General features: G+C 46.4%; 1 protein-coding gene across 1 annotated transcript in view; it reads right to left on the reverse strand.

Moving 5' to 3' along the window:
• Nucleotides 1–26,075, reverse strand: part of Tbc1d9 (TBC1 domain family member 9) — a 98,811-nt gene extending 72,736 nt beyond the window's left edge. Inside the window, exon 1 of the mRNA XM_032887346.1 lies at nucleotides 25,585–26,075. Coding sequence (XP_032743237.1) covers nucleotides 25,585–25,714 — 130 coding nt within the window. The 5' untranslated portion in view covers nucleotides 25,715–26,075. The remainder of the gene's footprint in view (nucleotides 1–25,584) is intronic.
• Nucleotides 26,076–26,881: the final 806 nt, after the last annotated feature.

Raw genomic sequence — 26,881 nt, forward strand, 5'->3', positions numbered from 1 at the left:
AATCTCTAGTTATTTTTCTGTTGCTGTGATAAACGCCATGACCAAAAGCAACTTCATATTTCACTTACAGGTGGGACTACTATCAAGGGAAGCCAAAGCAGGACCTGGAGGTAGTAACTGAAGCAATCGTGGAAGAGACGCTTGCTAGCTCGCTTCCGGTTCCCCCAGCCCCATCTCCCTACCACCATCAGCCTCCTGTCATATAAATTCCAGGCCCACTTGCACCACCACAGTAGGCCGGGGCCTCCTACCTTAGTGAGCAATCAAGAAAATGCCCCCCAAGAACACGGCCACAGGCTAATCTGATGAAGGCAGTCCCTCAGTTGAGGTTCTGTCTTTCCAGGTCAAGCTGACGGTTGAAGCTAACCACAACGGGGACTGGGCTTGTGATGAGGAAAGGATCTTGTAAGGCTGTGTTCTGAGTGCTAGAAGGTGGTCCCCATCGTTGATATCACCAGAAAGGGGTGGAGGAAGAGGAGTTCCTGTCCGGGAGGCATGGGGTTCTGTCGCTATCATATAATAATGGCACACGTGTGGAGAGGACACATTGCTGGGTATGGAAAACTCTACCTCTGTTGTCTCTGATGATGATATAAAGAGGGAAGAAGGAAGAAGCACATACACACTGCAGCTCCTATGATGGCCACTTACTGAGTCAATATAAGAGGCAGAGACCTGAGCTACTAACCTGGTCTATCTGGTCACGTGACCAGCTCAACCTTATTATGACATAGTAAGAAGCCTTCACGAAGTGGGAGAGTCATGCTTTTCCACCTCCCAGAACCATGGTCAAATAAACCTCTGAGTTAGCTTCACACGACTGCCTCGAAATGCATGAGATATTACCTCAGAAGTGAAAAGGTTTATCGTGGTTCACAGAGAGTGAGGTCCAAAGCTGGGCAGACCCGCTGCTTCGGGTCTCTGGCTGAGGTGTCAGGTGGTGGTGGTAGGAGACACGTGAGAGAGAAAATGGCTCATCTCACTGTCAGAGAAAATATTCCCAGAATCCCTTTGTAAGAGCACAGCCCACTGACCCAAGACCTCCACTCATTTTGCCTCTTGGAGATTCCACCATCTCCCAAGAGTGCTACCCTGGAACCAAACCTTTAATAAGTGGGCTTTCAGGGACGCTTATCCAAACACTGAAGTTGTATTCTTTATAAATTTCTGTTGTCAAGCAACAGAAAATACACTAAGGGTGTTTTGATCAAACTGTCCCGAACCCTGGCTAACTACCCAGGCTACGAGGAATACTGTAGCTATAATAGATGTTCTCTCCTGTTCTGTCTCTATTCTGAAGTGTGACTACAGGCCTAGTTTTGAGAGAGATTCTCTGAGGAGTGCTTACATTTGCAATGGTCTTACCACAAGATCATCTTGCTCGATGGGTCTAGAACTATGGCCCAGTGCACAAATGCCTATTCTGGTAGCTGCCCCACATTCCATTTCTCCAGACCCAGAGTCTTTTTGGTGGGTAGAACCTGCCTCTCTCCACCTAGACTCTTGCCAACCCTCTATGAGAGGCACAATGTCTCCATGCTAGCTTTAGTACAGGTCCAGTCACTCATCACCAGCCCAGAATTCATCACCTTCCGTATTCTAGACTTCCTACAAGGCTGGGCTCCGTTGGAATTAATAAGTGATGTCCAAGGTACAGTGATGGGAACCTCTAGGGAGTGACATGGAGATGCTAGGAAGGAGCATTCTGAGATGCTCTAATGGCCACGGCCACTTCCCAATAGACTCGTATTCTTGAAAACTGCAGGGGAACACCTAAAGGCTAAGAAACCCCGAAGGCATGAGGCACTCACTAGAAACCACATCCCGGAGTTGAGTTTGAATTCCCTTCCTCTTGATCTTGGTATTTGATCCTGTGGACACGGTAAGTCGCCAGAGTGATAACGAGACCACAGGGATGAGCTTGGGTCAGAGGTCTGCATACGTACGCTGCAGCTAACTCGTGTGTTGTTCAATCTGTTTGTTAGCAGCACTAGGTGAACTGCCAGGCTGTTGGACAGGTCTGGTTTCTGCCGGCCGGCCCTCGGGACCCTAAGGAGTAGTGCTTCCGACCCTTATTAAAGTAGGCTTTGGAAATGCTAAGCCAACAGATTCCATCCGGGCTTTCTCCTCTCCCCTTGGCAGTCACCAAAGCGTCATTTCCTGCTCTCTGGTGGCATTCCACCTTTTCCTTTATCACCATTCCATCTGAAAATGCCACTCTTGTCCCTCATGAACGTGCCTGATAGTCCTCTCTCCTCTTCGGAACTGGATTCTGCCCACAGTTCTCCAAGCTCATGGAGTGGGATCTCATTACTCTGTGGCATTTATAATCTCTTACTTCCTCTTGTGTTTCTTACTTATCTCTCCCTCTCTTTGATGACTTTCAACCTCCTCGTCAGGGGTGGAACTTAACCTTTTCTCAGGCTGTTGAATTGCACCATATTTTGTAAGTCATCACAGGCCTTCCTGATGACAAAGGCCTCACTGTGAGTGCACGTTATGATATCTTCAGTTATGAACACCAATGATTCCTATAATTACCCCAGTGTGCTTGGCACAAAGGAGAGGAGCATCCCCCTCCTACAGCTCAATCACGACTCCGGCCTCACTTGGGTTATCTTCCTGCCATTGTCCCTGAGAGTTTGAAGGAGACAACATCCCCAACAGAGACGACATTTTACTATTTCCCAAACTTGGTTAGAGCTTCCTTTCAAAATGGGTAGACTCTTAGAATTAATAAGAAATCTTGGGGGTTTACTGGTGCCGTAAAAGTTTCATTTAAAAAGCAAAGTGCACTGTCACGCTGGCAGCACTTCCGGATTAAGTTTAAAACATTACAAAGCCAAACAAGTGGTAGTCTCCTCGAGCAATGGGATCAAATGGCTGCATTAATTCAGGCTCTCTAATTTCTCAGGGCAGATGACCACTCTTACTCCACCCTCCTTCTCTCATAACACCGCCTCTCAGCCTGTGGGACGGTGTCACCACGCTTAGGGTGGGCCTTCCCACTTCAGTTGGCCAAGCCTTTTAGAACACCCCGCCACCCCGGACATTCTAGAGATCCTAGAGCCTGTCCTGTTAACAGGAATCGCCACCTGAATATCAGTAATCATTCGTGGGGCAGTCATTCTGATGATCCAGAATAAACCTGTATTGAGGTTACTTTATTATTAATATTAACATGATAAAAGTATCAAAAATTTAAAAATCACAGAGCTGGGGACATAGCTCACTGGGTTCAGATCCTCAGCCACACACAAAAGCTAGTCATGGGGACACCGATTTGTGCTCTCAGAGCTGAAGGCACGGTGATCCTGTAAGTTTACTGACCAGCCAGACTACCCAGAATGACCAGCTCAAAGTTCAGGGAATGACCAGTGTCAAAACTAAGGTGACGGGATTGGAAGAGGACTCTACGGGTAAGAGTGCTTGCTGCAAGAGTAGAAGGAACTGAGTTCGAATCCCAACTCTTAAAAAGCTAGGTACGGCTACAGTTGTCTGTGACCCCAGGGCCACTGGGGCAGAGACAGGCAGGTTCCTGGGGTCATCAATCCAGCTCCGAGTTCACTTAGAGGCTCTCTCTCAATGGAATACCTCGGAGAGCAACAGAGCGGGACAGTGATGCCCTTCCTTTGGTCTCTCTGTGCAGGCATGTGAGCATGAACCCTGTATGTATGTTCATGCGTGCCTGCATGAACAAGCATGTTCACCACACACAATCCCATACAAATATATAAAACTACACACACACACAAGGTGCAGAATAACAGAGGACACCGACACCAACCTCTGAGTTTCACATGTGCATACACAGTAAGCACATACATGTACACACCACACACGCACATATAACACACACACACACCCTGAAATAAAGCAAATCACTGGGAGCTCAAGACTGATCTGTGTGTCAGGACCTAGATGTGAAACTACTTCCTAAGTAGCTGGCTATAACTGGTTTACAAGGATATGAGCACCTCCATTCACTGCCCCAAAGGAGGCTTTTCCCAGGGACCTGATTTTCTAGTCCCCGAGAGCTCAGACTCCGGCTCCCGAGTTGACCTTCCCCTGGTATCCATGGCAGCCCGTAGCTGAGGTAGGGATCCCTGTTTCCACTCCTCACTCCTCAAATCCTTGCCTGGGACAGTCGATGCGTGACCCACGAGGGGAGAGCCTGGAGACCATCCATGATGGCATCATTTCAATGTTAAAGAAGCAACAATCTCTCCACGGGGCACATTTCAGTGTGCACTTCAAAGCCTCTCTCACTAAGCCCTAACGAAGCCCCGCACACTGGTTTCGGTATCCAGCATCTGCAGTCCTGTTGAATGGGGTCTCTCCAGCATAGACGATGCATATAATTTTGGATCCTCAGTGAATGTCATGTGATGAGCATGCAGCATCTGTCTGTCTGTGGGTGAATGAATGCATGAATGGCAGAGTGGTGAATTGGTCAAAATGCAAAATTAGCGCCTATTAAAGAAATTCATGGTGGCAGGTTCTATCTGAGGACTCGGCCCGATTATCTCCAATATCTCACCCTTTAATTGCATTGAAGGAAGATTACCTTTTCCTAATTAAAACCTTTCTCCATAGAAAATGTTTAAAAAAAAAAAACAAAAAACAAACCTTGTTCCTAAGCGAGGCATGAGGTATACTTATAGTTCCAGCATCTGGGGACCAAGATGGAGGGTTCAAGGACAGGCTGGAACACAAGGCTAGGCTTGGTCACAATAGAAAAATAAATTTACACCATGTAAAAGGGGGGATGTGGGTTCAGTATGTCTCAGTAACAAAGCTCTGGACCAGCTCACAAAAGCCCCTGGGTCTTAGTCCTCAGCAAAAAGGATAAAAGCAGTAACAGAAGAGTAGTCTCCCAGGAAAATACGAATCCAGTTTCTGGCCAGGGGAGATGGCTCAGTGGCCACTGCTCATGCAAAGGACCTGAGTTCAGTTCCCAACACCCACATTGAGTGGCTCAAAACTGCGTTAATGCCAGCTCTAGGAAACTCTGATGCCTCTGGCCTCTTTGGGCCCCTGCACTCTGTGAACTGAACGTGCCCATATAATATACATAACCAATAGTGAAACGTTTTGTTTAAACATTTAGTTGGTTTCCATGCACAGTTATTTTAAAGCTTTTTTGTTTTTGTTTTTGTTTTTTTTAAATTACAAAGCAGTTGGATATGCAACCCAAGGAGTGATTCTGGTTTGTGGCCTATTGACACAGCAAAAACTAAAGTGATGTTCCCACTAGCCTGAAGCTAGCAGGAATGTAGCACTGTAAATACTGGTAGATAAGGCACTGTGTACAGAAGGGCGGCGGGCACTGGCTGCAGACCTCATACACACTCCTTAGACTGTGCTCAGCATCACCAGGAATGCTGGCCACAGTCCAACGGAATGAAGAACCACCATTCTCGTTATTCAAGCAACGCTCTAGTATAGAGAATTACTTAAACTACCTTAAAGAGGTGTGTGTGAGTGTGTGTGTGTGTGTGTGTGTGTGTGAGCGTGCTAACAAAACTTTCAATTAATTTCCAACAGATACTTGAGGAAATATAGAAATACACCTCCTGTTACAAAAGTTGTATGGATGTAAAAACATTTCTAGTGGTTCTGGGGTATATGGGAAAACTTTATGGGAGGGAGTCAGTTCGTTTTCTACCCTAATTCTTCCGGTTTTGGGCTTTTACCGGCTGTGTGAGCCTCATCACCATGGCTACATGGCTGCCATCAATTGGTTAATCAGTCTCACAGCTGACATCAGTATTTTCACCTAAGGACAGAATCAAGGTGGGTGGGCAACTCAACAGTGCTTCGGAATCCAAAGTTCTCCTGGAAACAGTGTGGGGAAGAGGAGGGCTAGCTAATGTGGGGGTGGGGTGGGGAGGGAAGTACCGCCTCCCTCTGCACATTCTCTGAAGGGCTACCATGACCAGTTTACTGGACACTCTGTTGCCGTCTCCAGGGGCCCAGAAGAATTAGGACAGGGTAGAGATGTTTACCCACATATGGATTAAAGCAGAAAAAAAAATCTTAACCCGCAGACTAGTTAGTTTTCCATCTCTACAACAAAACGCCTGGAAAATCAGATTCCGAGAAGATACCTGAGAAGTCGTGTCTGAGGAGGGAGGGTCCGCTTTGGGTCACAGATGTAGATGGTTCAGTCTGTGTCTCCTCAGCCTGGTTGCCTTTGAACTTGAGCTGACACAGCCTTGGTGAAGAACTACTTCCTTCACAGAGGCAGGGAAGGAGTGGAAGGCATGGGGTTGGGGGTGTGGGTGGGGTGGGCACAGGTCATGGGAAGGAGAGAGAGATGGGGAAAGACAAGCAAGGAAGGAGAGGAAGGCAGGGATCGAGATAGACGGAGACAGAGAGGAAGGAGAGGAAGGCATGAGGGTGGGGGAGAGAAAGAGTCAGAGAGAATGAGAGAGAATGAGAGAGCGAGAGTAAGCTGGCCAGAGGTGGGGGGAGAGAGTATTCACGAGTACCTGTACCAGACCCCAGCTTACCCTCTCACAGCCGGCCTCCAGTGTCCTAACGTCCTTCACTAGGCTCTCTACTTCTTTTCCAAAGATCATTATTAATGAATCAATTGTGTATGTGGTGCACTTTGATCATATTTTCCCCCTTTACTCTTTACTGGTTCACGTCTCTTTCCTTCACCCGCAGATCCTCTCCCCAAAAAAACCTCCTTCAACTCTTATGTCTGCTGGTTTGTTGTTCTTGCTTTGTTGGTCTCTGTGTGAAGCAAGGATTTGAATACAGCTAGAGAGCTATATTCACAGGAGCAGGGTGGATCCCACTTCTTTAAACCCAGTAGCACAGGCTGGCAAGGAAGCCTTCAGCACAGAGGCCTTTGAGGGACACTAAAGGCACCCAACTGCAAGCCTTAGCAACCCCAGTTTTTTCTCCCCAGAACGTCACAGAACTTTAGCCTACAAGACACCGGAAAGCTTTTGCCTGCTACAATTGCTAAGCCTGGAGCCATCTGAGCAGCTTTTTCTCATTGGTCTACACTGAGGCCTGAAGCCTCATGTGTGTGGATGGAGACTCTGGAGCTCAAAGGTACCTGACATGAAAAGGTCACTCACCTTCAAGCAAAACAAATGGGCTACCATTTACAACTCCCAAAGGCAGCCTGGCAAACAGTGAGTCTCGTGGCAGTGTCTGTGAGACATCCGGAAAAGGACATAGATACACCAATGCCACAGTGCACAAAACAAGGCACAGGGTATCTGAACACCATAGAAAACAGGTATGAGCCACAGGTACTCCCCTGCCCCAACCAGGCTCAGTGAAGACTTTCTTCCTAGGAAAAGCTGGGGTCCGCTTAGGACACGATTGGAGCCTTTATTCTAAGCAACCAGTCTTAGAATGCTGGCTTGTCATTGAGGAACTCAATTTAAAAAATGATGTCTGCCTTTTATACTGGGATCTGGTGCATGTGCTCACGGGCTCTCTCCTCCCCCACCTTCGGATCAGACTCAGTTACTGTGGCTGTGGAGTTTTGAGGCTCTGTAAATCCAAACGGGGAGAAGAGGGTGGATGGGGACTCTGGGCAGATTGTCTAGGCCCACAGAACCACCACCCTTCGGCCCTCACTGGCTGAGGCACCACAGACTCTCCCACCCCTTCCCTCGCAGAGGTAACGGTCATTGCAAGCTGCTGCCTCTCTTGCTGAATGAACGCTTGGGCTAAAATCCTGGGCAACCGCACAGTGACAAGAACACACACACCCAAAAGCACAAAATCCCTCTGGAGTCCCTCAGCGCACTCTGACTCACAACTCTTACAGAGTTACCCCTTTTACCATCTACCTGTAGCAAACAGCTGGAGATGGTGGAGCCTGGTCTCCAAGCCAGATTTCTCCAGATCCTCTACTCCATACCCTACCTTACCTGACTCACAGGACACTCCATGGGGAAATCTTCTTGCTTCCAGCTTTCACTCTAAGGGATCAGGGCCACCACAGTATCTGAGAACTGGGACTGCACTTCCTACTCCCTGCTTTCTCCTCCACTCCTCACAGGTTCCAAGCCTCTGCATTTGTAAATGTAAGTAGCTCTCTAGGAAGTACAGGCCCTCCTGAATTGTCATTTGACAGCTGGAAGCTGGGACACTGAACTCTCTCCTCCAGCCCGAAGCCATTCCACTCCTCTGAGCTTTGTACGCATTCTTAACGCTACCTGGACAGTGAAATCTACATCAGGAGCCTCTTGGTGTCCGCACTGCCTGGTGGCACAATTTAGCAAGGATGCCTTTCTGTAAGCCCAGGGGTGGACTTGGTCAGGCTGCAACTCCAAAGCCATAACCACCAGACTGCTGTCCCTTGGGGCAATGCCAGCAGAAACTATAATTTCAGCAGATCCTGAGAAACACATGAATAATGTATATGATCTAATGGGCTTTGAGTTATTAGAGGGGAATGGGGCTGGGACGGATAAATTAGACCTTAACATTTGCAGCTGACTTCCAGGACACAAGTCTTCATGTGCATTTAGTTGACTGTCCTTGTCAAAGACCCATCACAGGCTTTCTTTGGAGAGAAAGCTGGACACTAACAGTTTTCTTGGTGCTGTTGCAGACATGTTTGTATTGGAAGCTATGCCATCCCTGAAGAGTAAGACACTAAGGTCTCTCAGCCTACTGTAAGACTTTGGAGAAATCAGGACACCTTTCCCAATTAGGACGCTTCCTGTTCGCTTCTGCTCCTCCAGTCCTAAATAAAGCCTGTTCTGTTCTCATTAAGTCCTTACTTAATTAGCTCAAATAAAATCAGGGCTTAGTGCAGTACCGTCAGTCACGCTATACCAGTCAAAATCTCATCCAACCAGCTCTGTAAATTATGATCGTATGCATCAGGGTGGCACTTTTACCATTGCTAGTATGAATGACAGCTATATCTGTTGGACTCCCTACTTACCCTGGTCCCCTCAGTCCTTATCATCTCCTTACACGGCTGTTTTTGCTTAGCAACTCATTCTTCGAGACTAAAAGCACTGCTCAGAATAGACGCAGACTTCTGTAGTCAAAAGCTAACCGTCTACCTACAGGGAGGATAATGAAAGCTCACGTGGTCATTTAAAACATCTGAGGACACAAGTCCTGTTGTGCAGTAAAAAAATATTCCTAAGCATTTAACATTTTGTCAAACCGATGTTTACAATGCACCCCCTCTCCTCTTTCTTAATCTCCCCCTTGTTCTCCTTCAAACGGATTATTTGATTTTTAAATGCCAGGCGTTAATAACACCCAGGTACTAATCCTTTACTTATTGGCTGTCAAGACCAAACCTGCCCAGGAAAAATGTCTTTTCAGAAAAATCTCTAGGGGGGATATTTTCTGGGGAGGCCTGAACTAAGTTGATGCCTAGTCATATCAGAAACTACCTTATGAAATAAATCCGAGCAATATTAACTTCTTACTGCCTGTGTTTACACACCTAAAGCCATATCATCCTGCCTGCAGGCTAGACAAAGTCTCAGATAACAGCTGGTGGCTTTCTCTCCATTTCTAGCCCGGAAAAGGCACTCAGAATCTCAAGGAACGCGGTATGGGGACGAGGTGACTGGAACGGTTTATACCTTCTGCTTAGTTCTATGGGTAACTTAGAGTTCATGCCTTTTAATTTTCAAGATTTATTTATTAATTATATATAACTACACTGTCGCTGTCCTCAGACACACCAGAAGAGGGCATCAGATCCCATTACAGATGGTTGTGAGCCACCATGTGGTTGCTGGGATTTGAACTCAGGACCTGTGGAAGAGCAGTCAGTGCTCTTAACCACTGAGCCATCTCTCCAGCCCTAGAGTTCGGGCTTTATACTCTCTACAAAGACAGACCCAATAGTCACTCTGCTTTGTGGAGATTAAGAGCAAAAGCCGGGACAGTTACCAGAGTCAATGCTTTCCCATCTTTTCCTTCCCTTCTGCCCTCCACCTTCCCTCTGAACCTATGCTGCCGATGAGCGAGGCCGCTCCATTTGCACACTGACCACACTGGCTGGGTGATGTCACAGAGCTTAGTGGAATTTGGAAGAGGCAATCCGAAGGGGCATAGAAATAAATAGAAGACGCCCTGATAAGACACTCATATGCTGATACCATTTCCAACAAGACTAGTGCTTTTGCTCCAAAGACATTCCCAGGGTCTTTCCAAGATGAATGTCCTCTACAGGGCTGTTGACTTTCCTAAGCTTCTGACCCTGAAGGTGTGTGTATGTGGGGGGTGTGGTTGTTGTATGAGGGTGATACATGTTTATGCATGTGTCTGTGTGCTCCCATACACAGGCCAGAGGAAAATATTCTCTTCCACTCTGTGTAAGTGTTGTGGGACCTCTAAATCAAAGATCTAGTTCACGAGAGTAGGGAATAAGGAAAGATATTTCCCCAAGGACTTTATAACAGTCAGTGCTCAAAATACTGTACTGAAAGTTGATCATCAGCAAAGAACATTAGACCTGCAAGTGGCCTTTACAAGCATACATGCTCAAGTGTACTACAGCTTAAACATGGGATTGTGGGGGCTGGAGAGATGGCTCAGTGGTTAACAGCACTGACTGCTCTTCCAGAGGTCCTGAGTTCAATTCCCATCAACCACATGGTGGCTCTCAACCATCTGTAATGAGATCTGATGCCCTCTTCTGGTGTGTCTGAAGACAGCTACGGTGTACTCATATAAAATAAATAAATCTTAAAAAACAAACAAAAAACCATGGGTTTGTAAACAGTCCCTGTGACAAACTAAAAGGCAACACATGAGGGTGCAAGGTATGATTTTTGTTGGTCACCAAAGGTTTATTTTTTTTAATTTACTTTATGACTGTGTGCGTGCATGTGGGTATGCATGCATGGGTATGTGCACGTGTGTGCAGATGCTCTAGGAGGCCAGAAGAGGATGTTGGAGCCCTTGAAGGTAGAGTTACAGGAGGTTGTGAGCCACCTTATGTGGGAACCAGGAGCTAAACTTGCAGCTATGAAGTACAGCAAAAATCTTAACTATTGAGCCGTCTCTCCAGAACCTTCAGCCAATATTTTTATTGGCACTAAGGAAGGGGAAGGGATCACAAGCCATTATAAATATGTCCACAAAGCATGCAAACGAAGGTCCTGAAATTATGAAGGTGTCTCGGACCGGTCATGTGGCAAACACCCACTCTGCAACTGAGAGGTAACGACCTGATGACAGGCTCTGAGAAGAAAGGCCTGAAGATTTGTTACTTTATACAAAACCAAACAGCATGACACCCTGTAGGGATGCCGCAGGACCTTCTGCCAAGTGGGCTGAGGAAAAGGGAAAATGGGCTTAGCTAGGGAGTAGGGAGGGCAAGGAGGCCCATCTCAAGGTAAAGGCTAGAGGACCAGTGACATGCCTTCCTAAGATGGTTACAACGTGGCCCTACTTGAGAAACTGGAGGTAGTCTGGTGGCGAGCACAGGCTCACAAGGGTGATCTGCTGTTCTTCCCCAGAGGATTGACCTCCAAAAAATTTAAGTAGGGAATGTGGGACTGCCCTGTAGAGCCATACAAGACACAGAGATGCAGCTGTAGTCGCTAGTCAAGGACAACAGTATGGTGGAGATGGGCGTGGGCACAGACTCAGTCAGTCTCCTAATTTGCATACTCAAGACTCCATCTGAGGCCTAAACAGCCTTAGCTCCCTTGCTGGCTTTCCCAAGCTCCTGACACTACTCCTCTTTTTGTCTCCCCGTTTAGTCTCTTCCCTTCTAATATCAGTCAAAGCTAAGCACATAAACTCAACGGGCGCTTGCTACTAGCATGTACTTTTTCTGAGCACTTCGCTTCCTTACTGGTCACAGAACAAACCTATTGGGCTGTTACAAAATGAAATTAGTGGATCTATGGAAAGATCTCAGCAGAAGGCCTGAACTACAGGACTTATATAAATGTTATATCCTCCTCCCTTCAGCTTCTGTTAACTTTAGTTAAAAACAGTAATACAATCATATACTAATGAAAACAGACAGCTACAGTAATTGTGTCTAAATTTAGCTTTAGACAACTCAGATTTATTATGAAGATGCTTCTAGAAATGTGTTCTGCATTTTTCACTGCATAATTGACAAGTAAGTAACTGTGTTAATATGTAGAGTGTCAGACTGAAGTGAACTCCCCATTTCTCCCTTGTACTGTGGTCAGAGTTCACATGTAAGCCTATTAATTTATAATAATAAATAATATTGATAAATATAATATAATTAATTAATACAATCATATAAATACATATGAATAAATAACATAATCAATATATTTTATATACTTATGTATAAAAAGATAATAAATACTAAAATAGTAAATAATTTAATGTAATGTATAATGTTTAATACACATAAAGATAACATGAAAAAACAAATAATTCATCTCAATGTTATAAGAAATAACTAATATAATGGTTAATAAAACAAAATGTTTTTTATTAAAGATTACCTTCACTACTAGATTAGTAGAGGTTCAAAATTTCTCTCCAATTATTGAAACTCATATGATTTCTTTTATTAGGAAGGGATAAGGTCAAGTGTGGTAATGCTTCCTACAATTCTACTGCTCAGAGAGCCGAGGCAGGAAGATCAAGAGTCCAGATGAGATAGCAAGGGCACTGGCCAAAAAGTTCATTCCCCAGGTTCTACAAGGTGGAAGGAGAGAGCAGATTTCCTTCATTGTCCTCTGACTGCCAAACGTGCATGGTGGCTGACATGCACACGTGAGTGCACATGTGAGTACACACACACACACACACACACACACACACACACACCAAATGCAATCAGACTATTACACAAGAGTTCAGAACAATCCTGGACTGAAGTTTTAATGTCACTAATCATCACAGCATGTGGGAGGGGTGGAGGAGAGCCAGAGTTCACCTTTCCGGTCTGAAGTGTAAACAGGGATCAATCCTTGAGCTGCCTTTGACCTTCAGTCAAGCAAACACCTGCCCAGCCAGCCTCAGAATGAGACCGGGAAAAGCGTGTTCCGGTTTGCATTTCCCAGGCTGGCATCACGCCAAGGTCTATTCACCTGCCTGTGCTCCCAAATCAAAATCAGAAGAGTTGATTTCACCCAAATGGAAATATCTCAGCACAGGCTGCAGTGGAGATTTAAGAGAGCCTAGTGGCTCTGAGAATTAACTCATCTTCCAACAAACGGGGTCACACAGGACATAGGCAAAGAAACAAACTCAAAGATGTCTTCAAAGCGGGGCGGTCACTGAGCCCGCTGGGAAAGAGGACAGAGAAGAGCAAAGAGAAAGGGTCAAACGGAAGTCATGGGCCCCGCAAAGGGTTAATCTAACAATGGCTTTGAGGTCGGGCAGCCTGTCTGCAAACATACTATGACATTAAATTAACTTAGCTTGCTGTAAGACAGCGTTAGCCCTGCTCTCACAATAAGAATCTCATACACACATAGACTGTCTGTCACTTACACACTGGGCTAACCTTTACTGCATCATAATAGTAAGGAATGCATCACAGGCAGAGGATGTACCATCATAATGAGGTATGCCATACATGAAGAACCATGACAGAGGAGGACAGAGCTCATGTTCACATGCAATGACACTGGAAAACCCTGCCCGTCTGGGAAACATCTTTCTCTCATTTGAGTCAGCCTGAGATTCTCTCTCTCTCCCTTGTGCTCTAACACAGTAAGGAGTCTTGTTCCTGTGGTCTGTACCTCTGACTCAACTCCTCAAGAGAGCAGAGGGCCACTGGGCCCCTAACAGACCTGCTGCATGGATCCCATAGCTCAGAAGCCCATCGATCTAAGTTCACTGAAAAGATGTGTAAAGTGATCCAAGAGAAAACTAAAGTGCCATTGAGTGTGAGCTAGAGGTTGAGGCCATGGTGGGACACTGTGGGAGGTGATTGGGCTGTCATCTATGCTCCACAGAACACACAGAACAGAAGACTGGCGGATCTGAGGTCCTCTGTCTCCCTCCCAGTCCTCCCCATGGTCATCAGTATCCAAGGGGATCGATCCTGTGAAAAGGATGGAGGGAGAGAAAGAGGTGAGGAACAGGAGAGTCACCGAGGACTGCTGACTGACAGAGCTGGTGAAATGTGCACAAAGGAGGGGGTGGGGGAGACAAGATGGGGGGAGGTAGGAAAGAGAAGTGAAAGCAGAAAAAGTGGAATGAGGTAGAAACAATGGTGTCTCTGGATCTAAATTCTCTTCAATGCCTAATAAAGATACTTAAGTGTGAGGCTGCCTTAATGTCGCACAGAGAAACATTTACTTTAACATTATGTTTTAAAAGAACACCCCCCATCTGTCTCTCCCCCTCCACCCCCATCTGTCTCTCCCCCCAACCCCCATCTGTCTCTACCCCTCCACCCCATCTGTTTCTCCCCCCCACCCCATCTGTCTCTCCCCCCACCCCCATCTGTCTCTACCCCTCCCCCCCATCTGTTTCTCCCCCCCACCCCATCTGTCTCTCCCCCCCCCCCCATCTGTCTCCCCCACCCCCATCTGTCTCTCCCACCTCCCACCCCCATCTGTCTCTCCCCCCCCACCCCCATCTGTCTCTCCCCTCTACCCCCATCTGTCTCTCCCACCTCCCACCCCATCTGTCTCTCTCCCCCCACCCCCATCTTCTCTCCCCCCCACCCCATCTGTCTCTCCCTCCCCCACCGGGCTGCAGATGGACTGACTTCCATAAAGGCTCTTTTTACACACCCTTTTTTTTTTTTTTTTTTTTTTTTTTTTTTTTCTTTTCCACCTGAGAGCACGGGCCAGGGGATTGAAGACAATGGACTGACATCCATAAAGGCTCTTTTTACAAATTTATTGCTACCCTTAATTCATACCAATTGTAGCTATCAGTGGTTTTGCTGCGGCAAGCCCATACACGTATGCTGTCCTTTGGTTGGCCCCATTTTCCCAACCACCCTTCCCATGTTTCCTGTACCTCTGATCTTTCTGGTCCCCTCACTGTCCTGAGTGTCTGTCCACTACTTTCAAATCATCTCTTTTGTTATCATCATTCTGATCTCCACACAGGATGGATGAGAGAAAACCCAGCATACTTGTCTTTCTTTATTTTGCTTAACACAATGACCTACAGCTCAATTCTTTATCCTGCAGATGGCAAGACTTCCTTCCATTCTTCTTTCTACAGAGTAATATTCCATTGTGTCTGTGTGCCATGTTTTCTTTATCCATTCATCTGCCCATGGGCAGGTAGGCTGACTCTCGTGCTTGGCTGTTTTGAGTAGGTCTACCATAAGGATAGGTGGGCAGATGTCTGCTGTATTCTGACTCCATTGCTTACAAATACACCCAGCTGTGCACACACAGATGGGGAGCATGCAGCTGTGCACTTACAGCTGGAACACATACAGCTGTTCACATGCAGCTGTGCACTTACAGCTGGAACACATACAGCTGTTCACATGCAGCTGTGCACTTACAGCTGGAACACATACAGCTGTTCACATGCAGCTGTGCACATACAGCTGAGTCACATATAGTTGTGCACATACAGCTGTTCACATGCAGCTGTGCACATGCAGCTGTGTACATGCAGCTGGATCACAGAGCCAGGGATGCTTTTTACATTTTCTTATAATGTCCCTGAGACTCTTAGAAGCATGTGCTAGAAGGTAAGCAAAATCTAAACTCATACAGGAAGAGAAACTTTGCAAAGCACATTGACCACAGTAGGGGAAACATGTTGTCTGCAAAGCTGCGCCAAGATGAACATATGAAGCAAGGCAGTGGGAGGGAAGGACTGGAAGGCTTCAGGAAACAAACAGCGCATGCTCGGGCCAGCCAGCAAAGTCTGCCAGCCCCTCCTTCCCTGGGCTTCGGGCCGCAGGCGGCACCAGAAAAGTCTGCTAATGGCGTACAGGAGCAGGTGCTATGTAAACGGCTGGTAAGGACTGGACGCCTCCCCGGCACGGTGTTTTGGGGTTCCCTCAGCTCCCGTCCATTCCATCCATTCTTTTTTTTTTTTTTCAGAGCTGGGGACCGAACCCAGGGCCTTGCGCTTGCTAGGCAAGCGCTCTACCACTGAGCTAAATCTCCAACCCCATTCCATCCATTCTTAGGAAAGCTTCTCCATCACTAACAACTGTTTCTATTCCTGACCGTGTCTGTGGTCCAGTCCTTTGCTGTAGGATACAAGAACCTTCAGCAGAGACCTAGATCTGTCCCTAGATAAACCTCCCAGCTCCAAATCCCTGACACGTACACACATGTGGGAACCCTGACCTCTTGAGCGTGGGTCCTGTCTGTACCAACCAGGCTGGACAGAGCAGTCTGTCAGGCTCTCAAACTCCTCATCATCCACGGGGGAGCTGCCAGCTGCTTGCCTCTTGACGTGTTTTAGGCAAGTTCAAAAGCACCTAAGTGGTGTCAAAAATCCTGCCAAATCCTCTGCAAATTATACACATTTGTTCACACTGACCCTTTGAGGCATATTTACATGGTGACCACGTTGAGAACAGCAGCGGGAGAGGAGATCACAGACTAAGCAAAGGAGACCTATCTGCTCAGGGCACAGACCGTCTCTTGCTCGTAGCACTTACTTGGCATGAAATTTTTATGAGCCAAGTGTCACATAGCCAGGGACTGTTACATACAGAAGTCATGAAATCATTAAGTTCCATTAGGAGTTAACACATAATTGAACTAAGAGTAACATGTATAAATATATACATACGGATACATGTATGAATAGTATGTATACACATATTATATAAATGTCTGCATGTTTAAGGAAAAAAAAAACAATGAATTCCTGGGTTCTATAAAAATGGCAACTTTAACAACAACCACATTTCTTACAGCAACAGGATTCACACTCTGATTTTGGGCAGTGGCAACCTGACATCATCTCTGGTGATATCCACCAGCATGAAGTTTCTAAGTCTTAATTAACTGACCTGCAACCTAAGAAGCTTCTAAAGGTACAGGTGAGGTCTTAGAATCTCTCTCTCTCTCTCTCTCTCTCTCTCTCTCTCTCTCTCTCTCTCTCTCTCTCTCTCCCTAGAAAGCTCAGGGCTGTTTTTAGATTCTCAAACACAGTGGTTATAACATGGAAATTAGATTAGCATAAACCATACGCATCAGTCTTGCAATGACTGTACAATAAATGTAAACTCTCCCAGCCTCCACTATTAACCGTGGGACCGAGAACAAGTCCCTCAGCTTCTCTGAGCCTTAGTTTCCCTTTCTAGAAAGTGAAGGGTACAGTGTCTGGTGCATGTGACATAAGGTAATAATTTGTACGAATACCCAATCCTTAGAATGACCATACAAGCTGGACAAAATGCACCTTAAAATAGCAAACATTTCAGAGACCAATTACATCACCCAAGGAAAAGAAAGGCTGATGTGGGCGGGCAGTTTGGACCCACACCTTTAATCACAGAACTTGAGAAAGGCAGATCTGAGTTCAAGGCCAGCCTGGTTTACAGAGCAAGTCCCAGGACAGCCAGGGAACTTGCAAAGAAACTTGTCTGGAAAAACAAAACAACAAAACAAAACACAAAACATAAAAAAGAAAGAAAGACTGATGGGTGAGCAATGTAGGGGGGCTGTAGAGGAAGAGGGACAACAACAAAAACCCCAACTTACTTGGGAGGCCAGGCCCAGCAGTGCTGATAACCAGCTTTTACTAGAATTATGAGCAGATGGGCAGACAGACAGGAGTCATTACCAACAAGGGAGGGAGACAATTCCTGATTACTCTGGAAATGACTAAGGTGTTAAGAGCACACGACCTAATAGCAGCAAACAAAATCACCCATGTGGGAACTGAGCTTCAAATTTTTATCAATATTTAAATTTAAAGCAACTTTGATTTGCAACAGCAACAACAACAACAACAGGAACAAAATTCTCTACTAAACAATAAAACTACCATCTCCTGGGACTGGGGGAATGGCTCAGAGATTCAGCTCACTGGCTCTTTTTGCAAAGAACCAGGACTCAGTTTCCAGCACCCACACAGTGTCTCACAAACATCTGTAACTCTAGTTTCATGAGCTCTGACGCCCTCTTCTGCCCTCTGGAGGTACTGCATGCCTGTGGTGCACATACAGACAGGCAAAACCCTCATACACATAAAATAGAAATCTTTAAAATGAGAAGTCTAATTGTCAAAATAATGAAATAAGAAGGCATGAATGAGAATTGAGAACAGCAGGGAAAGAGACCTGGAGCACCTCAGGCAGCTGAGGTGAAAAGGACTCTCAGGAGAGCAACGCCTGCTCAGTAAATTAAATAGTTTGAGAACTGTGGTGTGTGGAAATTATAAAAATAAACTAAACAGACTTTCCAGATTAAACACAGAAAGAAAAACCATGAACTGGAACATAGAACAGAAGAGAATAGATAAAACATGTAAAGATTGCTCTGTGGTATGAGAGACAATAAAGTCAGCCATAATTCAAGTTGTGTGGCAAGAAATGGGAGATACACACAGATGGGGGAGTGGGGGGGTGGGGGTGGGGTGGGAGGATGGACAGACAGACAACACAGTATAGAGGATATGTATAAACCATAGTATTCCCCAAGTGGGAGGTGCTTTAAAAACAAAAACAAAAACAAAACAAAAAAAAAAAACCCTCGAACAAACAGGAAAACCACCAATCTTGATTAGAGAAAAACAAAAACAAAAACCCAGAAAACAAAGTAAAAAACAGAACGACTGTAAGCCGGTGGTGACAACATGATCCCATAGGGACAACAAAGTGACAGACTGAGCAACAGTCGGCTTTTCAAGAGAAACAATTCATTCAAAAGACAACGAACAACTTCTAGACCACACTAAAAAGTCTGCCTGCAAATCAGGTCAGACCGGCTAGCATGCTCCCAGAAAGAGATGACCTGTAGATATAATTTTAAAATCCACGCTAAACCCGGGTAGGCACGAGCATTGGCGATCTGCCTGTTCCTAGCCCGGAGCAACGGCCTGAGACCGTGGCCAGAGACCATGACCGCAGCCTCTGCCCATGTGTTTCTCCTAGCCAACGCCTCTCCCACAAACACTGGCTCTGCTTCCCCAGAGCTCCGAGACTGCTTTTGCCAGCCCACCACCCTGCGACCAGCTGTGGGCGCGCTCTCACCAGCCTGTGCTCTACCCCGTTATCTCTTTAGTCTGGCTAGCTCAGTCGGTAAAGCATGGGTCTCTTAATCACAGGGTCTTGAGTTCGAGCCCCACAGTGGGTGCCATATGTAGTGGTCATTTTAAAAAACCCAAGCTTTGTTCAACTAGACTCTTGGACCACCAGCTGCCCTCCTGCTTTGCCAAGCCAGGGCTCCAGTCTGGTTGAGCTCTGACCAATATCCCACCTGAATCGTCAAGAACGGAAAATACCAGACAATCTTAATATTTAAAATCAACAGATGACGCAACTGCTGGGCGCGGGATCTACCGTCCTAAACTCAACTATTCTATGTTGGAATTCTTCCAGTGGACGACACTGGTCTAACAATTCCAGTCTACACCCTGCCCGCCTCTTGCTCTCTGCCTCGCTGTAAGGGGCTATTCCTTCCTTCCGTGTCCCCTCTTCCTCTCTCGGACCTGGGAAGCCTGTCTTATCTTTGCCCAATGGTTGGCTTCTTGTCATCTTTATTAGCTGACCAAATAATTATTAGTAAAAATTCCCCTATAGGGTACTTTGGAGGAAATAGAAATAAATGACTTTAAAATAAAGATCAAGGATAGAAGAAGATTAAACAAACAAATGATAGTAAAGCCGGGCGAATGTAACTGAATATGTAAAAATAAAAATGGCTTAAATCCAGTTCCGGGCCATGCCCTCTTCTGACTTTGTGGGCACTGGGCACACATGTAGTGCACATAAATGCATGCAGACAAAACACTCATAAACAAAAATAAATCTAGAGTAAAATCGTTTTTAAATAACAGTGATTGTATATTCTTGGAATGGAAATATACTAATTATAAATGTGTTATAAAAATTTGAGGGTTGGGGATTTAGCTCAGTGGTAGAGCGCTTGCCTAGTAAGCGCAAGGCCCTGGGTTCGGTCCCCAGCTCCGAAAGAAAAGAAAAGAAAAAAAAAATTTTGAGGACTGGGGGCAAAGAAGTTAAAGATAGTATATATTATCCTAAAATAAATATGCACACACACACACACACACACACACACACACACACACACACACACACACACACACACTAAAGGAAGAAAAAGCATAAAATCTTGCCTACAATGCCGGATGCAGTGGCCCAAACCAGTAATCTCAGTATCCGAGGCTGAGTGGGAGGATCTCAAGTTCAAAAACCCCAATAAAAAGTTTTTTAAAAAGGCCACTGAGATGACTCAGTGGATAAAGCACTTGTCAGTCAAGCCTGACAACCTGAGTCTAATGTCCAGTTGTCCTCTGATCTCTACAGATACACTGTGGCATGTATTCTCCACCCAGTACACAGACAGACAGACAGACAGACAGACAGACAGACAGAGACAGACAGACACACACACACAGTTGAGGGGTGCAGGCATACACAATGATAAATAAAATTTTGAAAAGATTATCGAAGTTAAAAAACTATATATAACTGCTAGTGTACATTGCTAAGTCAAAAACCCTTTTGTAATTTCCCTGTTTTCCTACTAAAATAATTCTGGAGCACACATAGAAGTCTTAGCTGAAAGAGTCTTTAGCAAACATAACCTTCAAAAAAGAATAGCCCAGCCAGGCAGTGGGGCACACGCCTTTAATCCCAGCACTATGGAGGCAAAGGCAGATTCATCTTTGCAGTTCAAGGCCAGCCTGGTCTACAGAGAGTTCTAGGACAGCCAGGGCTACACAGAGAAACCCTGCCTTGAAACAAACAAGCAAACAAACACAGCAGCAAAGCTCTCACATCTGGCCACAGGGCAGGAGTTATAAGTAAAAGAAACCAGGAGTATTTAGTATAATGGCATGCGTGTGCTCAGGAGATGTGTGTCCTGACTGCACAAGCCAGGAGAAGCAGGTCTTCCAAAAGGGTCAGGAAAAGGAATCTTATCAATTTGCTACTGATAAGAAACAAGCCCAAAACACAAGATAGTAGGTGTCAAAGCAAGCAGTCAGACTTCAGGGTTGATTCTGATCCAGGAGTCAGTCGGGAGGCTCAAGCTGAAGAGGCATAGCCACAAGTTCAAGGTCAGCTTGGGCTGCATAATGAGAGCCAGGCCAGCCTGAGCTACAGGGCAAAGTCTCAGATAAGAAAAACAAAATTTAAATGAAAAAAGGAGAGCTCAGCGGCTAAAGGTGCTTGCTCTGGGAGCCTAAATTCAATGCTACTGAACCAATCCCAAGAGAGCAGATGAGAGCAGGGGTCCGTCAGCCTGCAGAAGGAAGCAGAGCAAAATCAAAAAGGAGATCTAGAAAACCAATGTTGGGACACACACACACACACACACACACACACACACACACACACACAAACACTAACAAAATAAGCCCTTATACCTGTCACAATGACCAGTTAAGCAAGTCAGAAGACACAGGTTTTTTTCAGTGAAGAACTCAACTTGCTAAGAGCTCGCTGCAGCTACGAGTGTGCAAAGACATCTACTAACCCCACCTCAAGGCGCAAAGTAGACAGGTGAGGGAGGAGCAGCCAAAGCTGTGCCTACGGCGGGCACTCGAACGAGCTCTCTGTGATTACACAATCCAACTTTATTTTCGATTATTTATTTGCCTTTCTGATTTAATTATTTATTTATGTTTTGTCGAGATAGGGTTCCTCTGTGTAAACAGCCCTGGCTGGCCTTGAACTCAGAGATCTGCTTGCCTCTGCCTCCCGAGCGCTGGGATTCAAGGCTGGCGTTAAGGCGTGCACCCCCACCCCGGACAGACTTCGATTTTAAAAGACGTCCAATGGAAAACACGAATGACTGCTCAGCCGCCGTAGGTTTCCGCCCTCCTCCAGCAGAGTAATTCCTAAAGAACAAGAGCCGGGGGACGAGTTCTACTTGATCTATTCTTCCGGAAACACAGGGTGGCTCTTGGCCTGGGACGCCCACCTCTCTCGGTCTGAGGCTTCTCTCCCGCTCTGCCTCCTGCTCTCTCCTCTCATGGTCCGGAGTGGAGTAATCTGCCGGCCATGTTCAGCCTATACGCTTTGCTCTTCCTACTCTCTCCCTTATATCTACAATAAGAAACTTCTTCATATTTTAAGCATAAAAAAAGAAAAGAAAATACCGTGTGGCATTGGTAGAAAATTTACTAACAGGACAAAGTCACACTTGGCCTCTTGCTTTGTAATAAAATCAGACCCACAGTGAGACTACAGTGAGTTTCTGGTAAATTATGCCAGATCATTAAACATGTACACACGTCTTAAGTAAAACTTGCCTTCCACATCGTACGGTGTGCCAAAATTAAATCCGAGTGAATGTTAGACACCAACTTGGAAGTTAAAGCTGCAGAGTTTGGGGAAGATATTATCGATAATTACATTTTATCTCTTAGGAGGAAAAGAATAAGTTACTGGCCAACACGAAGGCCTTACCGTAAGGGGGAAGGGATCTCTAAAGGATTTGGATGTTAAAAGGAAACACCTGTTCCCATTAAGGAACTGAAAAAGCAAAAAAGAAAATGAAGATTCTACCACACTTAAACAGACTCACCTCCAGACCTTTAAAGAATCTCCACGTGTCAGTAAGAAAAGGGCAGAGCAACTCAGTGGAAACGGCTAAATATTACAGCAACCATCACACAAAGAATTGCAAAATGGTCAGCGGGTATGTGAATGTGGTCAACTTATTTTAGTTAGAAAATAAGTTAACTCTGCCACTCGGTATTACTAAAACCCAGAGAAGGGAGGTGGCCCACTGGTGCCATGAAACAGCTAAAAGCTGCAGACTCAGCATTCACAGGGTCCCCGGTGAGCCACCAAGGCCCAACCAGCAGCCATGTAACAGAACAGATGATGAATGAATTCTCCTACACTCCTAAAGGGCTTTGCACAATACACAAACAGCCACAAGCAACAGTTTTTACGAGTATCACCAAGCAACACAGAAGTTTGTACAGTTCCATTTCATCCCTTTCTCAAAAAAAAAAAAAAAAGCAAAACACACAAAAGTAGAGGCCCAAATTATCATGGTTTAGGTCTACGTTCTTTGTTGAAAAACAGAAGTAAAACAAGATGTGTTGACCAAAAAGCGTGAGACAGCTCTTAGCTTTGAGGGCGGGTGAGAGTGAGGCTTGGTTGGGTGCTGGTAACAGTTCCTCGTTTTGTCCTGGTGACGGTTTGCAAAGTGTTCACTTTCTGGTAAATTCTTGTACTCTGCGCCTTATTTTGTGCAGTTTTATTTAAAAAATACTTTAAATTTTTCAGATAAAACGACTCAAGGAAGGATTCTGAAGGCGTGTCCACGGAAAGCGACATCAGTAACAGTGGTGGCACACGCCTCCAATCCCTGCACTCAGGAAGCAGAAGCAGACAGATCTCTAAACTCGAGGCCAGCCTGGGCTACGGGGTGAGTTTCAGGACACCCAGGGCTACCCAGAGAAACTGTCTCAAAACACAAAACAAAACAAAACAAAACAAACAAAAGTCTATGCAGAGTATTTCCAATGGAGACCAGCTGGTGGAGGGCCGAGGTAGATGGTTTGTCCGTCCTTCTTTCTGGGAGGAGGAGACATCTTCCAAGATGGACCACCTCCTCCCTGGCTCCATTGGTCTTCTCTCAGGTGAAACCGTTGCTGTGTCTCTCAGGCCTCACACAGTGCCAGCCTCCTTTGCTTTGCTTTTCGACTCAGGTAACCAACCCAGCCTCTGTCCGTAAGGCCTCTCATTTGACGGAAGCCGAACTCTGCTTTTTGCTGGCGCCCTGCACACTAACAACTTTAAATGGATTTATGATTTTTTTTTTTTTTGGTCATCTGTCTTCTACTCAGCTGCAAGCAATCGTGACACTGATGCTGCCAATAAACACTTGTTAATGATCACACAAGTTAATGAATGGACCCCACACTATTACATTTGAGACACGGTACGACGACTTCCAAGACGCCCCTGCTATCAATTGAGAGAGTACCAATTACCGGACCAGGCCCATCACCACCACTGGTGGAAAACAACTTCTGTTGGCAGGAGTAGTTTCAATCGTTCCTGAAACAACATCTACAAAAGCACCTAAAAGGCAGAAATTTAAATCTTTGCAGACTAAGTCATCTGGGGCAGATTCTAAGTGGACAAGATGAGATGCCAATAGACTTCTAAATATAAGAATACAATAGGAAGATTAAAAAAAACAAGACCGCCTTAGCCCCCTGCCTAATTTTCACATTCTAGTGCAAGTGACTGGGAAAGATCGGGCATGCTAGAGAAACTCAAACTGTATTCATGTTTGTCCCTGAAATTACAATGTAACACATTAAAATGCACACACAGTCCAAGACCATCTACAAAATGAACTGGAGCATTGGAAGACGCTAGTCCGGACTTTCACAAGAAGGTCTGCAACCCTACAGGTTTTCTGTATCACTGTTTTGAAAAAGATGCAAAGAACAGCAGGCTACCTACAAGCCATTGCTTGCGCTAGCCAAACATTTCAAACGTAAGCACGCTAGCATATGCTCTACCGGAAGCCATCTGCATTTTAATGTGGAGAAAAGCAGTTTATAAACACAGTTATGTACACACCCCAACTAGAACTATCATTTATATACAGCGGGTCATTGTAGGGGCAATTTACCTACCTAACACTCAAACTGGGAAATGCAGTCTCAACTCTGCCGATGTCAGCAGGCCATCCATGTCTGCAGTCTCTTTCCTAGTAAACCCTCTATTTCTGTCACTAACTTTGGCTAGAATAAATATTCTAGTAACATGAAGGAAGGTCCACTATCTCTTAACATTGTAAACCATCAGTCTTACCTGTACCCTCCCCCTATGCAAAACAGCTAGTTAATATAGCAAGATCTTTCTAATATGGAAATACTCGGGTTATACGAAGAGATTTACTAGTAACCTTGGTAACATTTTGCTGAAGGAGTTTGAGAACTAACCGAACTAGTTGAAACGCAGTTATACACCTACTTCTTTTCATGACCAGAGCCAAATAACTTGCTTTGTTTTATGCCGGATCTCATGCAACAAAAGAATTCCATTTTCCTTATTCATTTTCATAGGTCATATGAATAGAGGAAGTGACCACATCAACCTCTGAACAGATTGCTTCCCTGGTAACAAAAGGTATTTTACACCTGATTGCCCATAAAGACAGCTGAGTCCAAGCTAATCGTCTCCCGTCTCTCTTCTCAATACATTATGTTAAAGGTGGGGGAGGGAGGGTGTGCAATCCGGCGTTCGATTCTTAATAATAATTCTCCATTCACTCATTGCTGGTCTCATCCTAACCCTCTGTGGGTCACCCAGAACTCGAAGACCCCATCGCCCGACAGGGTCAGGAAAGAGGCGTTTCTCTCCTAGTCTGGGGAAAAATAAAATCACAACTTCGACGCCTTCCAGGCCCCCAGTCAAGGCGGGCAGGCGGCCCAACCCGAGAGACCGGGCGGCGTCCCCGGTGTCCGCAGCCAGGGCCCCGGGCGGAGCCTCCCGCAGTGCCCGGTTCTTACCCGCCAATCCGCCGCCGCCGCCTCCGTCGCCCCCGTGGCCCTTCCTTCGTTGCAGAATGAAGTAGGGGTTGGCTCTCTCAGTGATCCACAGCGCGTTGGCCAGCAGCACCTCCTCGGGATTCACCCACATGGTCCCGGTGGCCTCGGGCAGTCGCACAAAGGGGCCCGCACACTGGCGCGCTCTCCCGGGCAGACGCGCGCCCGCCCGGCTGTGGGTGCGGGGCCGCGATGGCCTTCAACAGACTGCGGCCCGCGGCTCCCGGCCCGCGACAAAGATCCAGCGGGCAGCCGGGAACGACGACGGGGATTGGGACCGAGCAAGTAGCATCCTCTCCGCGGCGCCGCGCTCGCCAGGCGCACAGCCTCGCAGCCCGGCCCGACCCGACCCACGGCGGGGCGAGCAAGCTGCAGGGCTCGGTCTCCGTGCGCGGCGCTGTTCAAGGGCGAGCTTGTGCGGGAATCAGAGCCCTCAGGGCGCGGTGATCTCCAGTAGCGGAGCCGGAGATCACTGCTCGTGAACACTGAGCGTCGGGGCAGCTAGCTGGAAGGACGCCCCGGGAGCAGCGAATGAATGACGACAGCGCGGCTCAGTCGCTGCGAGCCCGGGTGACGGCGGGTGGCTTCTCGCGAGCCCGGTGGGAACTGTGTGCGGAGCGCAGGGCCCCACGCCCATCCCAGCGTGGAGGAAGCTGCCCTGATCGCAGAGCCTGCGTGTGTCGTGTGTATTCAAGGTTGACGCTCGGCGGGACAGCGCCACCCCTGCCCTGGAAACGTGTGCTCCCAGGTTTCAGACCCGGCTCTAGAGCCAGGAGTCCAAGGTGGACGCAGCCAATGGTTGGTAATGTTTTTGTTTCCTGCATCCCTGGATCAAGTCACGCGCTAAACTTGTCACCGCCGGTGGCCCCTCCCCTTCCATTCCTTTGTAATTAAAGTGGCCCAGCTAACTGCATTACATCACTTCTTTCCTTGACCTACAGGGCGTAAGCTATAGCGAAGTTGGAAACGGCCCAAAAGCTTAAACCAACTAATTCTCACCACAGCTGTTCCTATATTGGGCATTAGAAGCTTTGAGGAGCACTAGTATGGCAGAATTCAGAGGTGGATTCTAACTTAATGGATGCAGTTTGTTTATTTGTTTTGTTTGTTTGTTTGTTTAAGAAAATTAAACCAGAGATCCTCAGACCAGGCACTTTTATCCTTAACAATTCATCTTTTCCTGCATTCGTGGAATCCCTTTGTGGTCTCAGCTCATCTACCGCATATCTGATGCGACTAAACGCATCACCCAAGAGATCAG

The sequence above is a fragment of the Rattus rattus genome, chromosome 17 (assembly GCF_011064425.1).
Source record: "Rattus rattus isolate New Zealand chromosome 17, Rrattus_CSIRO_v1, whole genome shotgun sequence".
Classification (NCBI taxonomy): domain Eukaryota; kingdom Metazoa; phylum Chordata; class Mammalia; order Rodentia; family Muridae; genus Rattus; species Rattus rattus.